Source organism: Dermacentor silvarum, chromosome 1, assembly GCF_013339745.2.
Source record: "Dermacentor silvarum isolate Dsil-2018 chromosome 1, BIME_Dsil_1.4, whole genome shotgun sequence".
NCBI lineage: Eukaryota > Metazoa > Arthropoda > Arachnida > Ixodida > Ixodidae > Dermacentor > Dermacentor silvarum.
The window spans coordinates 144481549-144496158 of record NC_051154.1 but is presented as its reverse complement, the minus strand read 5'-3'; the positions used below and the strand labels follow the sequence as shown (position 1 = coordinate 144496158).

The following is a 14610-nucleotide window of genomic DNA, read 5'->3' as shown; positions in this document are numbered from 1 at the left end:
ATATTTAAAAAGTTTGGCAATTAGTTTATACTAATTAACTGACTTTGCAAAACAAAAACAAAAAAATACCGCGGCCTAGGACACGCGATTCTCAACAACACTGAGTTGGTTTGAGCCTCCTAGCACACTCCATCGTTTTTGAAACATTGGCTACTTTTAGCTGGGACATCCTGTATACAAGTAATGATGAAGCAGGGTATCGGCTTACACGCGAAAACTTTGTGTTATTAGTCCTCATTTTCATCACGCGAATCTCAATGAAATACCTCGTCTATTTGTTTTCTGCTTGAGAGATGCGCTTACAACCCGCGTTCCAATCTTCTCTGTGCGTGAAAACAAACAGCGCTCGAAGGGGAGCGGGGAAGAGCTGTACGTGCGCGGAGCACCGTAGTATGCACTGCTTGCAGCAAAATTATTCTTTATGCGCACAAGCTTATTCAAGGCAGAGGTAACGAGCAGAGAGAGAAAGAAAAGGAGAGAGATGGATATATTTGCACATACTTAGTTCAGGCTTCTGCTGCAGATTTCAGAGGTATATGCATGATGACAGATGCACACCTTGCTGATCGCCTCAAAGACCAAAAGTGGCCGTTCGCTCAGGAGCCCTGGTGACAAATTCTTTGATCACGTCTTCTAAATTCAGCTTGGCGGTCCTTTCCTTGTGAACGTGCAGAGTGAGATGTGTTAGCCTCCTCTGCGTCATGTGGTCCCGCAAATATGTTTTTATTCGGCATAAAGCGCTGAATGAGCGTTCTGCCGAAGCTGTGTATACAGATACAGAAAAAAGTTGCATTTGTTTGACGACTTGGTTTAGCAGCTCATCGATTTGTTCAGATTTTGCCTGCAGAGTCTTCGAAATGCTTTCAATTGATAAAGACTCCACATTGGACAAAATAGAAAGAATAAGTAAGAACTGCGGCGAGAGACAGCTTACATCAAAATCAGCTGCGTGCACGCCTAATGCTGCGTTTCGGTGGTCGTCAGCCAATAATTGTCTTCCTCTGGCGGCGTCAATCAACGTGCCTTCTAATTTCACTAGCTAGCTGCTCCATACCAGGCTGATCAAAGCGCCGCCGCATTTCGCTCGTAGTATATATATGGTCGATCGCCTCAAAGTATTATTTGTGCAATGCTCCTTTGGGATCGAACGCAACTGGCGGGAGAGACGTGCTAGACATCTCAAACCTCCCCGGCGGCTATGTAGGCCTTCCGCTGCGAGGCTCCTTCAGACCTAGCTGAGTTGCAACAGTGCTCGTGCGGTCCCACAACTCTTGAAACGCGGTTTCAGACCGCAGGCGGGACATTGCCTCGCACAAAGTTTCTGTAGCTTCTTTCTCGTGCACACCAGCAGCACGAGACATTAAGCGTTGGAGGACCCTTGCCAGTGCTTCACACGGACCAAACAATGCTGTGGAGTGTGGGGACGCTTGACTCTCACGCGTCACGCTTGCCTCTCGCATCTCCTGTAATCCTGCTTGCCTAGGTAGCTGCGCGCCGGCAGCGGTCGGTGTAGTGTAGATATGGCGCGAGTGTTGCACTGCTAACGCCACCTAACGGCGCGGTTACTCGGGCGCAAAAGCCTCTTTGGCTTGGGTTCGGCGAGCTGACCGGACGTTTCGCGCGTGGGCCGACACGCTTCGCGGGACCGTCCTGAGAAAGGCTTCGGAGCAGGGCACCGGGATGGACGAACTCGATCGTTCGAACGCGACACCGTTGGCGTTACTGTACAGCCTCCCGCATTTTTAGCTGTATTGCGTGAGAACACTATAATATGGTCGTACGTCGTCCTGAAGGGAACATCGCATTAGACGACTCATGCACAGGAGAGTGCTTAGTGCACTTGAGAGTACTTAATCTGCCGGTCTCACTGATTGTCGCCGCTTAAAGGCGCTAAAATGACCGTGATGTAGAGTTACTTTACATGGATCCCTGCGGGAGCTATGTACAGTAACTCTACGCGTGATGTACGCTCGCGCGATATAGCTAAAAATGCGGGAGGCTGTACACGCGAACGATTAGGGGTTGATGTCCAGCATGGGGGCGAACATCATCATCATCAGCCTATAGTTACGTCCACTGCAGGACGAAGGCAGTGGACGTAACTGCGATCTCCAATTACCCCTGTCTTGAGCTAGCTGATTCCAACCTGCGCCTGCAAATTTCATAACTTCATCACCCCACCTAGTTTTCTGCCGTCCTCGACTGCGCTTCCCTTCTCTTGGTACCCATTCTGTAACTCTAATGATCCACCGGATATCCATCCTACGCATTACATGGACTGCCCAGCTCCATTTTTTTTTCTCCTAATGTCAATTAGAATATCGGCTATCCCCGTTTGATCTCTGATCCACACCGCTCTCTTCCTGTCTCTTAACATTAGGCCTAACATTTTTCGTTCCATCGCTCTTTGTGCGGTCCTAAACTTGTTCTCGAGCTTCTTTGTTAACCTCCAAATTTCTGCCCCATATGTTAGCACCGCTAGAATGCAATGATTGTACATTTTCCTTTTCAACGACAGTGGTAAGCTCCCAGTCAGGATTTGGCAATGCGTGCCGTATGCACTCAATTTTATTCGTCTGTAAATTCCCTTTAATTCTCATGATCAGGGTCCCCTGTGAGTAATTGACCTAGATAAACGTACTCCTTTACAGATTCTAGAGGCTGGCTGGTGATCCTGAATTCTTGTTCCCTTGCCAGGCTATTGAGCATTATCTTTGTCTTCTGCATATTAATCTTCAACCCCACTCTTACACTTTCTCGGTTAAGGTCCTCAATAATTTGTTGTAATTCGTCCCCATTGTTGCTGAATAGGACAATGTCATCTGCAAACCGAAGGTTACTGAGATCTTCGCCGTTATACCTCACTCCTTAGCCTTCCCTGTTCAAGAGCTTGAATACTTCTAAGCATGCAGTGAATAGCATTATAAAGGCAGTGTCTCCTTGCCTGACCCCTTTCTTGATAGGTAACTTTATACATTTCTTGTGGAGAACTAATGTAGCTGTGGAATCTTTGTAGATATTTGCCAAGATGTTCACGTATGTCTCCTGTACTCCTTGATTACGCAATGCCTATATGACTGCTGGTATCTCTACTGAAACAGATGCCTTTTAATAATCTATGAAAGTCATATAGAGAGGTTTATTGTACTCCACAGATTTCTCTATTACTTGATTGATGACATGGATATGATCCATTGTAGAATAACCTTCCTGCATGAAGCCAGCCTGTTCTCTTGGTTGATTGAAGTCAAGAGTTGCCCTGATTCTATTGGAAATTGGTGAATATTTTATACAGTACTGAAAGCAAGCTAATCGGCCTATAATTTTTCAATTCTCTTACATCTCCCTTCTTATGGATTAGTAAAATGTTGGCATTCTTCCAGCTCTCTGGTACACTTGAAGTCGTGAGGCATTGCGTATAAAGGGCCGCAAGCTTTTCAATTATGATATCTCCTCTGTCTTTTATTAAATCGACTGTTATTCCATCTTCTCCAGCCGCCGAAATTTCCCCGGGTCATGTCTTGCAAGGCCCTTCTAACTTCATCGCTTGTTATGGAAGGAACCTCTGTATCCTGTTCATCACTACTTCGAATGAAAGTCGCTTGTCTGCTCCGGGGACTGTACAGGTCAATATAGAATTCTTCCGCTGCTTTTACTATGTCATCGAAATTGCTGACGATATTACCCTGCTTATCTTTCAGTGCGTACATTTTGCCTTGCCCTATGCCAAGTTTTCTTCTCACTGATTTCATGCTGCGTCCGTATTTTACGGCTTCCTCAATCTTGCCCACGTTATAATTTCGAATATCCCTTACTTTCTTCTTGTTGATCAGTTTTGACAGTTCAGCGAATTCTATCTGATCTCTTGAGTTGGACATTTTCATGTTTTGTCGTTTCTTTATTAGGTCCTTCAATTGTTTCTTGGGAGAGCTTACCTACTGGTTGCCTTGGTGCCTTACCTCCCACTTCAATTGCTGCTTCTGAGATCAGCCTAGATACGGTTTCATTCATTACCTCTATGTTATCTTCATCTTTCTGTTCGAAAGCTGCATAATTGTTTGCGAGCACTAGCCTGAATTGGTCTGTTTTTACCCTTACTGCGTCTAGATTGGCCTGTTTCCTCTTGGCTAATTTTACTCTTTCTCTCTTCAAATTGAGAGAAATCCTTGACCTCACTAACCTATGGCCACTGCACTTTACCCTACCTAACACTTCTACATCCTGCACTATGCTGGGATCGGCAGATTGTATGAAATCTATTTCGGGGCGAACATATTCGCTCGCTATCCGGTCGCGGTGAGTCGGACTTCCTCGATTTGTCGCGCGCCCATGGATTGATCGGCATGTTCTATTGGTAATAATTTGGCTGGATTGATTGGTGTATAAAAGGCGCAATAAATGCCCTTGTATGCACTACTGTGTTGTCGTTCATTTGTCCCAAGAGCACGTTTGAAACCCCACAGGAGATATTTATTACCGATAACGTTTCAAACTTTTCCAGGGGTGTTTGGTATCCTTTCAAAACGGTTTTGCTGTTGTCGGCCATCGTGCCTGTTCCTTGAAGGAACTCACTCAGTGTTTCTTGGACCCTGGTGTAACATAACGTCATCTAGGAGCGATGGCTCCACTACTTTTCCCGCAGCAGTGGAAGGTACATAGATGGGGGAAGCCGGCCTGCACATGCGGGTGGAGAGGGCGAGGGGGGGCCGCAAAACGGAGATACAGTGCCCTAACGGAGAGCCGCGATGAGAGGGCACCAGCGGTGATGGCTTCACGTTGCGCATGCCTTGTGTCGCCTGGCAACCGCGTGGACGAACGCACCTGCGCCTCGAAGGGGAGGTCGGGTACCCCAAACAAATGGCGCCGAAAGCCAGCTTGCCTCTTTCACCCCCTATAATTCGCTGGTTGCGTTCAATTGTGGATTGCATTGCAGAGCTCCTCGTTCGGGGCATCCTTGAGCCACATGAGAAGGTGCGCATGAACACTCCCTCGCACGTTGGATCTGTTACATTTTTACCGTACAGATCTTTGTGTCGCTGGTTTCGGGATGAAACATGAACTTCTAGGGCAAATTTTAAGGATCATCCAGATATCACAGCTCAGCCGAAGATAATATTTTAGCTTAAAGTAGCGAGGTTTTCAATTGGCCTAGCATTTACATTAGCAGAGAAATGTCATTAAGCTGTGAGCGAAGCGGACTCCAGCTGGCTCTGCTCTCTTTCAGAGGTGAAGGGCTGGTGCACTGCGTTTTTGTGGCTGGAGGATTGTAATCCTTAGGTTGTCACCGACTAGATATCGAGGGTTCTGAGAGAAACCATAGCTGAGCGAGAACGCACTCGAGCGGATCCTCGCACCATTATAAGTGCGATCTCAAATGTAGAGCAAGAATGAAGTGCCCGGTATTTCACTTGGGGGGGGGGGGGGGGGGGGTGCCTAGCATGGATTTCCAACAAAGGTCACTGTCAAGTACCCAGATGCCTACGGTGAACACGAGCTAGCCACGTGCCCGGAGATGCGGACGCTGCCGCCAGCGTCCGTGGTAGGAAGCGCCAGAGAATACGACACTGTGGCACTTCTCTCGGGCAGTGCGGTGCCGAGTTAGAGGAGGCAGCTCGAACTTAAGTAGCCTCCGTCAAACGTATTTCGAACTTAAGCCGTTTTCAGCGCCTTGATGAAGCTTCTGTGTTTGCTGGGCCGGCAGTAATCGCGGCACGATCTAGCAAGCACTCGTTAATTCCGAGATTTCAGTGCACACATTTGCCTCTCTCTCTCTTTTTTTTCGTTTTTTTTTTTTTGCGCATAAGGCACACATTACATGCTTCAGACAATATGACGAGCAAAATATAGCGTCTATATGGGAGGCACATATGACACACAGAAGGCTTCACACAAATTAAGAGGCTTTATGAACAAGTGTAAACGTAAGGTGTAACTTGCTATTGCAAGTAAAATATTGGCTCTTTCCATTTGAGGCAGATGACGCGTATATACACAAGATGTCACTCAAATCTCAAAGCGCGCATTAGCATTAGTTTTCCAGAATTTTCAAAAATCGCCTGTGACAGATAGCATAATTTTTGTCCTTGAGCTGGATTATTCGAAGAGGCGGACATTGCAGCACGAGAAATCGAAACATATTGAACTAATGACAATAACTCACTAATTATATCCCTAATTAATTACTTTGCGGCCCATATTGCAATTTACAAATTGTAGCCGGTGAGTCTGCAAGACGTATCCACTTGAAATGAATCTCCAGAGTGACACCCAAAGTCTGGGGCGAAATACATTGGCGTTCCAGTTACTTTTGTGATTCAATGGATATAAGAGCGTTTTGTTAAGAAAGTGGAACAAAAGGGCATATTTGTGGCACGTCTGACATATCTACAAACTGGTGTCATTCTGTCATTCAGGATGCGTCTTGCAAGCACGCCGGCTACAATTTGTAAATTGCAATATGTGCCGTAGGGTAATAACTAAAAAACATGTTTTTTGCTTTTTTTAATTAGTTGAATATGTGTTTTGATTTCTCGTGCAAGTAATGTCCGCCCACGTCTTCGCATTACGCGTGCGATGCTCTTATCAGCTGAGCTACCGCGGCGACGTTTTGCCATCAATGAGTAAGTACAAGTAATTTCCCCTGTGTTGTCATTTGTGTCTTTGTTTGTTGGCTTCTTATGTAATGATTACATATATAGATATAGCACTTTTAGACATCATCATGATTTCTCACCGAAATTTCAAACTCCCCCCCCCCCCCCCCCCCCCTCCATCTCACAGGCAGATATCATGCCCTGGCGCTACGTGTGGAATGGCAAAAGGTTTAAGGTACAGCTGGCACTTCTTAGTGGCCTCCGATATCGCCGGCGCTGACCCGCTGAACGTTTCAAATCTTGGAGGTCAATTTTTTTTTCTGCAGGTGTTATTTTTACAGACTAGATGGCGCTACTAGTGCAATTCTTCATTCTCTCCGTTAGTCAACGTTTCCCTTTCCCGTGTTTGGTACCTGCAGGAGAAGCGGCGGCAAGCTGTGTTTTCGGTGGACGTTTACCTTGCCTGTCGCGAGTGGACGCGAGTCTGTTCTGCATTCTGTGGACGACATTTTGGTGTGTGCGTTCCGCAATGTGAGCGACGCTGTATTTCCTCTGTGAGCGCAAGATGAGTGGCGCCGATGTTGGCTACTCTTCTTCGGAGGACGATGTTAGAAGCAGTAAGGATAACCGCAAGGATGGTCTCTTCAGAAAAGTTCGGGTGAGTGTGAGCGCATCAGAGAAGGTTATCTGACTTCGGCGGTTTGAAAACAACGGCCGCTCCGCCGCATCCGCTCACTGGCAGATGCAAGTTTTAGTTCGCGATGCTTCAGGCTTCGTGGCGATGCGTGTCGTGGGAGACTGGGACTCCGAACAGCTGTGCTGTGGCTAGAAACAGCACACTCGCACCTCTAATGTAGTACTACCTCTACAAACAAGCGTGATGTAACCATGGCGACAGACCCTAACCGAACGGAGTGTAGCAACAAGTGGTTGTCTAGATTCTTCTTCAGTCAACGTTGATTGTCACATTCAGCGTTGATCAGACGTTGAATCTGGCAACTCGTTTGTAGTCCGGCTTCATTATTGTCATTTTTAACAATTCAATCTCGCTTTTCGACTTTTTGTTTGTCATATGGGTGGCTGTGGATGTCATGTGCATCGTAACCCATGATCCTAACTGCTACTTGAGTTCATGTATGTACAGTACGTTCAATGGTGCCGATTCTACAAGTTTGTGACATTGAATATTGCTTTTTAAGAGGATGGTTTGAAATCAAAGCTAGTTTGTTTTCGTTACCTTCCTTAAAAGGACGGCGCTTATTAAACCATTGGAGTCTAAACATGTGTGCACGCATGTCAAGCTCGACGTTTGTGCATTGGAAACGTCACGTGTTGAAACCCTGTGTATGAGCTTACGGTACGAAATTTCTGCGTACTTATCGTTTATTACAGAACAGTATTGGTTATTTTCTGAACTCAAGCCGCGCTTACGAGCTTTCCATATATATGTTTTTTGACGCGTCTTTGCTTTAATGCTGTGCCACATTCGTAGCTTGTGCAGTTAGCTGCAATGTGTAATGCATATTCACAATGGAAGAAATACACTAATTACGCTTGTGTGTCATTTCTGTCTGGCGCTGTTCTATCGTACATACGTAAAAGCAACGTTGGCGCCGTCGGCGACACCTGGTATGGCTGACATGAGTTGTATCGAGTTACCAGTTTGTCCTAATGTCGCTCGTGAACAAGTGACGCGATCTGACTGGCGTACTTAAAGTGTCGTGTTCACCAGCAGTCATTGTGACGGTGTTATCGTTAGTTACGCGCAGCAGCGTCAACGTATCTCATCACTACTGTGGGAGCCGCAAACCTGCCGTCCATTTTGCCGCTGGCTTCGCGAAACCTTGCACGGATGGTCGGGTCGCGGAGTGTTTTCCGGCAGCCGTGCTGCAGCGCTTCCTCAAGCGGTGTGTTGTGTTGTTTTCCAGTGTGCCCCGAACCATCGCTATTTACACAGTCGTGCTGATTGCGCTAACCTCGCTTGCCAATGCGATTTGCGCAAATACGAATTCGTTATGCCTTGGCGGCTTTCTGCACCGCGATGTGTATTCATTGGGCTGGGAGGACTTTGTGCGCTATTTGATGTCTGTATTTGCGACTATTTCATGGGCCAGCCCATTGATCCAGAACAGATGCACGTAGCCATCTACGCATGAAATTTATTTTCCCTTTGCTAGCCAGAAGTGAACGTGAACGGCCAGTAGTTTAAACGTGTTCACGTGAGGACTGTTGCGTTTTTTGCGCTCGCTAAACCTGGACGTGAAAATGTCGCGTAAAGGCCATAGTATATGTTCCCGGCTCTTCGAGCCCCAAAATGTGGACGTGCTCCGGTGGTGTGACTGAAGCTTCTGAAGTGCACCGATGGGCAACGGCGACTTTCGTCGGGTCGTCATCCTGGCCTTCTTTTTAGCTCCTCTTGCGGACTGCTTGCTCCTCCTCGGCGCGTGCGTTTGCTTGGTTTGCGCAGTTCGCCTCGCCTTCTTCGCTCTTGTGACGAAACGGCGAGCCGGTGCGCGTTTTGTTAAACCAGAAATCAGCTGTCCAGCCGTAACAGAAATAAAGCGTTTCTGAATTGCACTTATCTGCAGCTCTTTGTAGCAGTGTGTGAGATAGTGCGATTATCCGCGAAGACTGAGCTCCATGTTATATATTATGTATGCGCTTTTGCTTGTCGCGTTTTGGGAGAATAATTGTGAGATGCTCCATCGTAGAGGTGGCGCAAACGTCTTTCTGTTGTGATGTGTTCGCAACTTTCCTCCAAATCAAAACACTTTATCAAAACACCCCGCCAAGAACCGACGTACATTTGTAGGATGGCTGGCATATATAAGAGCTCACTCAGCAAGAAGTGTAGAACTAGGCATCAGCAGCTATTATGACGCTGCAAATTACGCGTCTGCTGTGACCACTAGCGTTTTTACAGCTCCGAGTACAGTCTTAACTGCACTCGGAGCGATTTCCGTCGGTGCCTCAAGCGTCCACGCGCCTGGCCGCACTGCTCAAGGCGGTCGTAAACCAGCGACGAGGTGAAAGGAGTGCCAGCTGTTCGCTGTTTATAGTGCAGTTGATGGAAGTTGCGCACATTTCCCCGAATCTGATGCAGCTTTCGCGCTCTCCGACGAAATCGTTTCTATATTTCTGTCGCGGATTGTTTAATACAGTTACATTATTAGAAAGTTGCTATATTAACAATCTACGATGTACGTACGCAGATGTGGTTTAATGTCAGTGCCCGTTGAAAAAATTGCCTTCGATTGAATTAACTGCTTGAACTTGGCTTTATCATTTCTTTATTTTTATTTTTTTTCTACTGCGCACGTTCACCACAATAGGAGACACGTTTACGATTGGGTGTTAAAAACGAGAGCACGAGTTAATAGAGTACAGTCGGAACCATTTGCCATGTTTCATCATCCTCCTGTGCGTCCTTATTTTCTCTGTCACGAACTTTTCACTCAGCTACTTTTCTCATATTTCCTGCGGAGCTACCTGCGGGCAGCTCACGTCCTCTCAATCAGGGTCAACAGCTCCGGCAGCAACCACAGGTAATTGAGGAACATGATTTCCGCAGCCCCATTTTGAGAACTCTGAGGATACGGAAACAAAACTGCGTGCGACTTCCTCCTTGTGCCGATCTAAAGCCGAATTACGACACAATGGCAGTCTGTCTGCACTTAAATTCCTGCAGTCCACTCAGCTTATAAAATGGCTTGGCTGTGAATGTAGAGTTGCTGTTCCCGGGTGTTACTTGGCTGGCACGCTGATGAGCTCTGCGAGGTTCTTCTCGCGAACGTGACTAGGTCGGTCGTTATAGCGGATCCATTCTCCTTAAGCGATCACCTCCCAGTGTGCATCGCTATGTCTTCCGGTCTACGCCGTCAGTGTCTTGGCGCCGCGCCAGTACAGCACGTCATTTGCCGTCAGGGCTGTCTTCCACGTCCGTTGGCTGCATGGCGGACATCTTCGAAAACAGCCTGTAGAACGGAGACGTGCAGTGCCGCTTGCACTTTGGTCTGACATTTATACTTCGCGCCCTTACGGCAAACCTATACCAAAGGAGGAAACCGATCTGCTCCTGTAAAAGCGATGATTAAAGCATCGCTGGTAACATACATGCTTGCAAATCGAGATGGGCTGATGTACTATAGATTCCTTGGTGCCGCAAAACCGTTGCTTGCGTTTCCATCACAAACAGAGGTAATTGTGGCTATGTTTAGCGTGAGATGTAGCTGAAACATTGCTAGCGACCTCTACTATGATTGCACATCTTCACAGAAAACGTTCGCAGTGCGAGACGGCCGGAGCAGTACGGCGGGCCTGCTCACCGGAACAGTGTCGCGGTGCCTGAATTCGTTCCACGTACAGCAGATACCACACGAGCTCTGTCTATTATTTCGATAGTTTCACCTAAAAAGTGTCCGGAAGGTTTTGTTGTCCAGCGGGGTTGCTGCATGCTCATGCGTCTGACCGTCTTGCAGAACACACGTGGAGTGCTTGCAGCAGCCAGCTGATGGGTTAAAGTGTCACTACTTTTCAGAGTGAACCGAATTATGGCGTAAGGACTATGGGACCATAAATAGTTACCCTGCGCGCGCGTGTGTGTGTGTGGTGCGTACGCGGGCTCGGACGGGTAGGTGTATGGGTGAGTGTGAACTGGTGAAAGGGTTGCAGTGAGCAGGTTAAGTTGTTGAAAGCAGACCTGGACCTGTAAAGTAGTGGCATTTGCGCCACGGGGTTCAGCTGAAAATGAGAAAGAGCAGCTGCATGTTACGGAAAGTGGGGCGGGGCACTTTCATCCGTGATGGCGATACCTACACTGAACTGGTGTTACCGCTTACAAGAAAGTGTTCTAGTCTCGGGGCAGTTTTTCTCGCAGTTCCATTGATCTGGCATCCGGCTGGGATTATCTTCTTTTTATCCTCTCTCATTAGTCATCCTTTTCTGGACTATGCAGTAATCATATCGGACTTAATTGTTTTCATCGTATGTCCGATAGGGTCCTTATTGGTGGAACTACACTCGCCTTCACAAGTGCTCCGCGTACGCATACTGGACCTGGGTAATAAAGTTATTCCGCCCAAACAAGATAAGAACCTGAGAGGGGTGCGCGTCTGGTTTACTTTGGATCTCCTTGTTACGAATGTGAACCAACTCGTTATTCAAAGATAGTCAACATACTGAACGTTTTTGCAAAGTTCCGGCAACTAGATTTCAATTATTTAAAAAGGAAGTGGCCTTGCCCGTATCTGGGCCGTGTCTGAGAGTTTAGCACTAGTTTTCTAAGGCGTTGTCACCGAATACGCCAAGCCCGACCCGGAACCGCTGTACAGATACGCGGATTTCGTTTCTTGGTCGGTCGTCTGGGAGGGCTGAAATAATGGTGCTATAGACGCGCTTGTTTTTGTATTTCGTGGGCTTTCCTTAAAGGCAATTACAAGAAGCTCCATCAATAGTACTTAATTGAAAACACTTCAGTCAGCCATTTTTAAATGTGGTCTACAACTTTCGTATTGGCACTTTCTTGGTGAAGCCAATATTTAAAAAGTTAGGCAATTAGTTTATACTAATCAATTGACTTTGCAGAACGAAAAAAAAAATACCGCAGACCAGGACACGCGATCCTCAACACCACTGAGTTGGTTTGGGCCTCCTAGCACACTCCGTCGTTTTTAAAACATTGGCTACTTTTAGCTGGGGACACGGAGGCACCGGTACACGCAGTCAGGAACCGGGGTCTACGGGACGTGACAGCATTCGGCACTACGAACGCTAGTGTTCGGACAAATACACAGATGTCGATATACGTGCCATAAATCAGAGAGACGCGTTTTGCGTTCTCTCCACATCAGCTAGCACCGCTTGTTGACTCTAAGCCCGTGTCTTTTCTTTGCCTATATCAATCTATATGTTCACACATATGTCCACAAAGCAGTTCGTGTGCATCAGTGGCTCGTAAGGACAGGCGTCGGTTAATCGTGATACCGAACATAAAGCGATGGTGGCCGACACGAACGAGGAACCTAGCTAGCTCGCCCATTCTTCTCCACTAATCCTCCGGTGGGTGCGACACCTCTGAAGGATCACGGATGGTTTAGTGGTGCAATCATTTTTATTTCTCTGAAACATGTAGCTGGTCTTCGTTCCCCGTTAAATGACGTCACTTGTAGCTTTCACAGTGCAGCAAAAAATGCCGTCAGCCAAGTGCCTTGCGGCGTTGATAAAAAAAAACCAGGCTCCAGTACCCGTATGCGCAAGACTTCTCTTATGTAAATGTCTGCGATCGGCCATCTCCGCAGTGATTGTGCCGTCATCATGCCGATCGCTATCATGAGTGGTGTACACCTGAACTAATTGGCCATTCGGGAAACACTTTTACGTAAGAGAAGCTTTGTGCCGTGTTCGCAAGACATTTTGTAGGTCAAAGCAATTCTTAAGAGTAGACGCTGACGAATTGTGATGGTGGCCGGCCAATGGCCAAAGTTCCAAAAAAGTGAAAAGTCACGCGACCATGAACAAAAGGTATTTTACATTTGGGAAGAAGAGTACAGTATTTTATGTATCAATCGGCAAAAAAGAAGGGGGCGGGGGCTAGAATTTGAGGGGCAGTATTTATTTGCCATTCGATGGTAACTTAAATTCTAGCCTGCAGGAAAAAAAAAAAACCCCACAAACATCAGTGGTGGTTTGTGTGACACGTTGAAACGTTATGTTCGTATACTGTTTCCAGCTGCATGTACCTTAACAGGTTACGTGAATATTACGGAATGCGCTGGACTTTTTCAAGTACAGTGCATGCCTTCCCCTAATAGTCCAGGGCTGTATTCTGTAAGAGTCCAATTAGTGGACGGTCCATTTCGGCTGTCGCTGATTCGCTGCTGCTTCACGTGCACGAAGGAGACTGGCTGGCACCTTCCTGCACGTGAAGCAGCAGCCAATCAGCGACAGCCGAAATGGACAGTGCACTAATTGGACTCTTACAGAATACCGCCCCATAGCTATCCTAATAAGCCTAACTGTATCAAACCTAACCTTATTCGAGACTCAGCACAAAAGTATCTCGACTAATTTTGACCACGTGGTGCTCCTTAAACCGTGACTGAAGTCTCATTGCGTGTGCACTTTTGCATATCTGTCCCCGGTTGAAATGCGCATGCCGTTGCTGACCGGGAGTCGAACCCCCGGGGCCGCAACCTGTTGCTCAGCAGCTGTACGTAGGCACATCCACCTCTGTTCGTGGTGGGAGTTCAAGGGAAATGCGTTGTCCCCTGTGAAATGCATGCTTTTGTGGGCTGCATATTAGAAAAGAAACTGCTCGTGAACTCTTTCGGATCCGCTTTTGTTGGCGAACGCTTTTACGCGTTCTGAGATGTAAATGAAATCGAGCTCTCCAATACGGGAAACCTCTCTAAACTACCCCGGCCACATTTCGTATACAGCTGCAGTTCTTGTGCGGCATTCCTTCGTTCGTTTGCCTAGCAGTAGGTCGCTGAGCACCAGGAATTATCAAGCTTGGAGGCGTGGGAAGTCACAGCAATGTGTGTCTATGTGTTGGTTTAAAATGTGGAGAAGCTGAAAAAAAAAAAAAAAAAAAAAAAGAGAAGGAAATATTCGCAAACTTATAAAAAAAAAAAAAAAAACACTGTGCAAAAATAAAAGAAAGACGGTGGGACCGTGAATTTGCGTTTTGTCGCGCTGCGAAGCTATCATGCCGCTCCGTTGCCTGGCCACACCTGTAGTATACACTCCAGCTTGAGATATGTATACTGCGCCCTCGTGTTTCAGCATTATCTTCAAACCGTTCGGTCGCATTCAGTTTGGGGCTCCTAAGAAATATGGTTGCGCTAATTTCGCGTTGATTACAGTTATTGGCTCCCTTCTCTCTCTCTCTCCCTTTTTCCACCGGGTTGCTATACTTTTCCCGTTAGCTCGCGCTGTGCCACGGCCTTCCGAAATGATTGGTGTGCTTTTAAGGCACGCAGTACGTAACTGGGTGTTTAGCGCGCAGAGAGATTGTGAG

The 14610-nt window shown here is 47.0% G+C and overlaps 2 protein-coding genes across 2 annotated transcripts in view; one reads left to right on the top strand and one right to left on the bottom strand.

Annotated features, from left to right (window-relative positions):
- Nucleotides 1-571: 571 nt before the first annotated feature.
- LOC125946597 (uncharacterized) lies at nucleotides 572-1460 on the bottom strand. The gene is made up of 2 exons (XM_049670096.1): nucleotides 1452-1460; nucleotides 572-1039 (listed from the first exon to the last, which is right to left on the bottom strand). Exons 1-2 carry the CDS (start codon nucleotides 1458-1460, stop codon nucleotides 572-574), a joined length of 477 nt encoding a protein of 158 aa, XP_049526053.1.
- Nucleotides 1461-7012: 5552 nt separating this feature from the next.
- LOC119436182 (rhophilin-2-like) overlaps nucleotides 7013-14610 on the top strand; it is a 187742-nt gene continuing 180144 nt past the window's right edge. Inside the window, exon 1 of the mRNA XM_037702957.2 lies at nucleotides 7013-7251. Within this exon, the coding sequence (XP_037558885.1) occupies nucleotides 7159-7251 (93 nt within the window). The 5' untranslated portion in view covers nucleotides 7013-7158. The remainder of the gene's footprint in view (nucleotides 7252-14610) is intronic.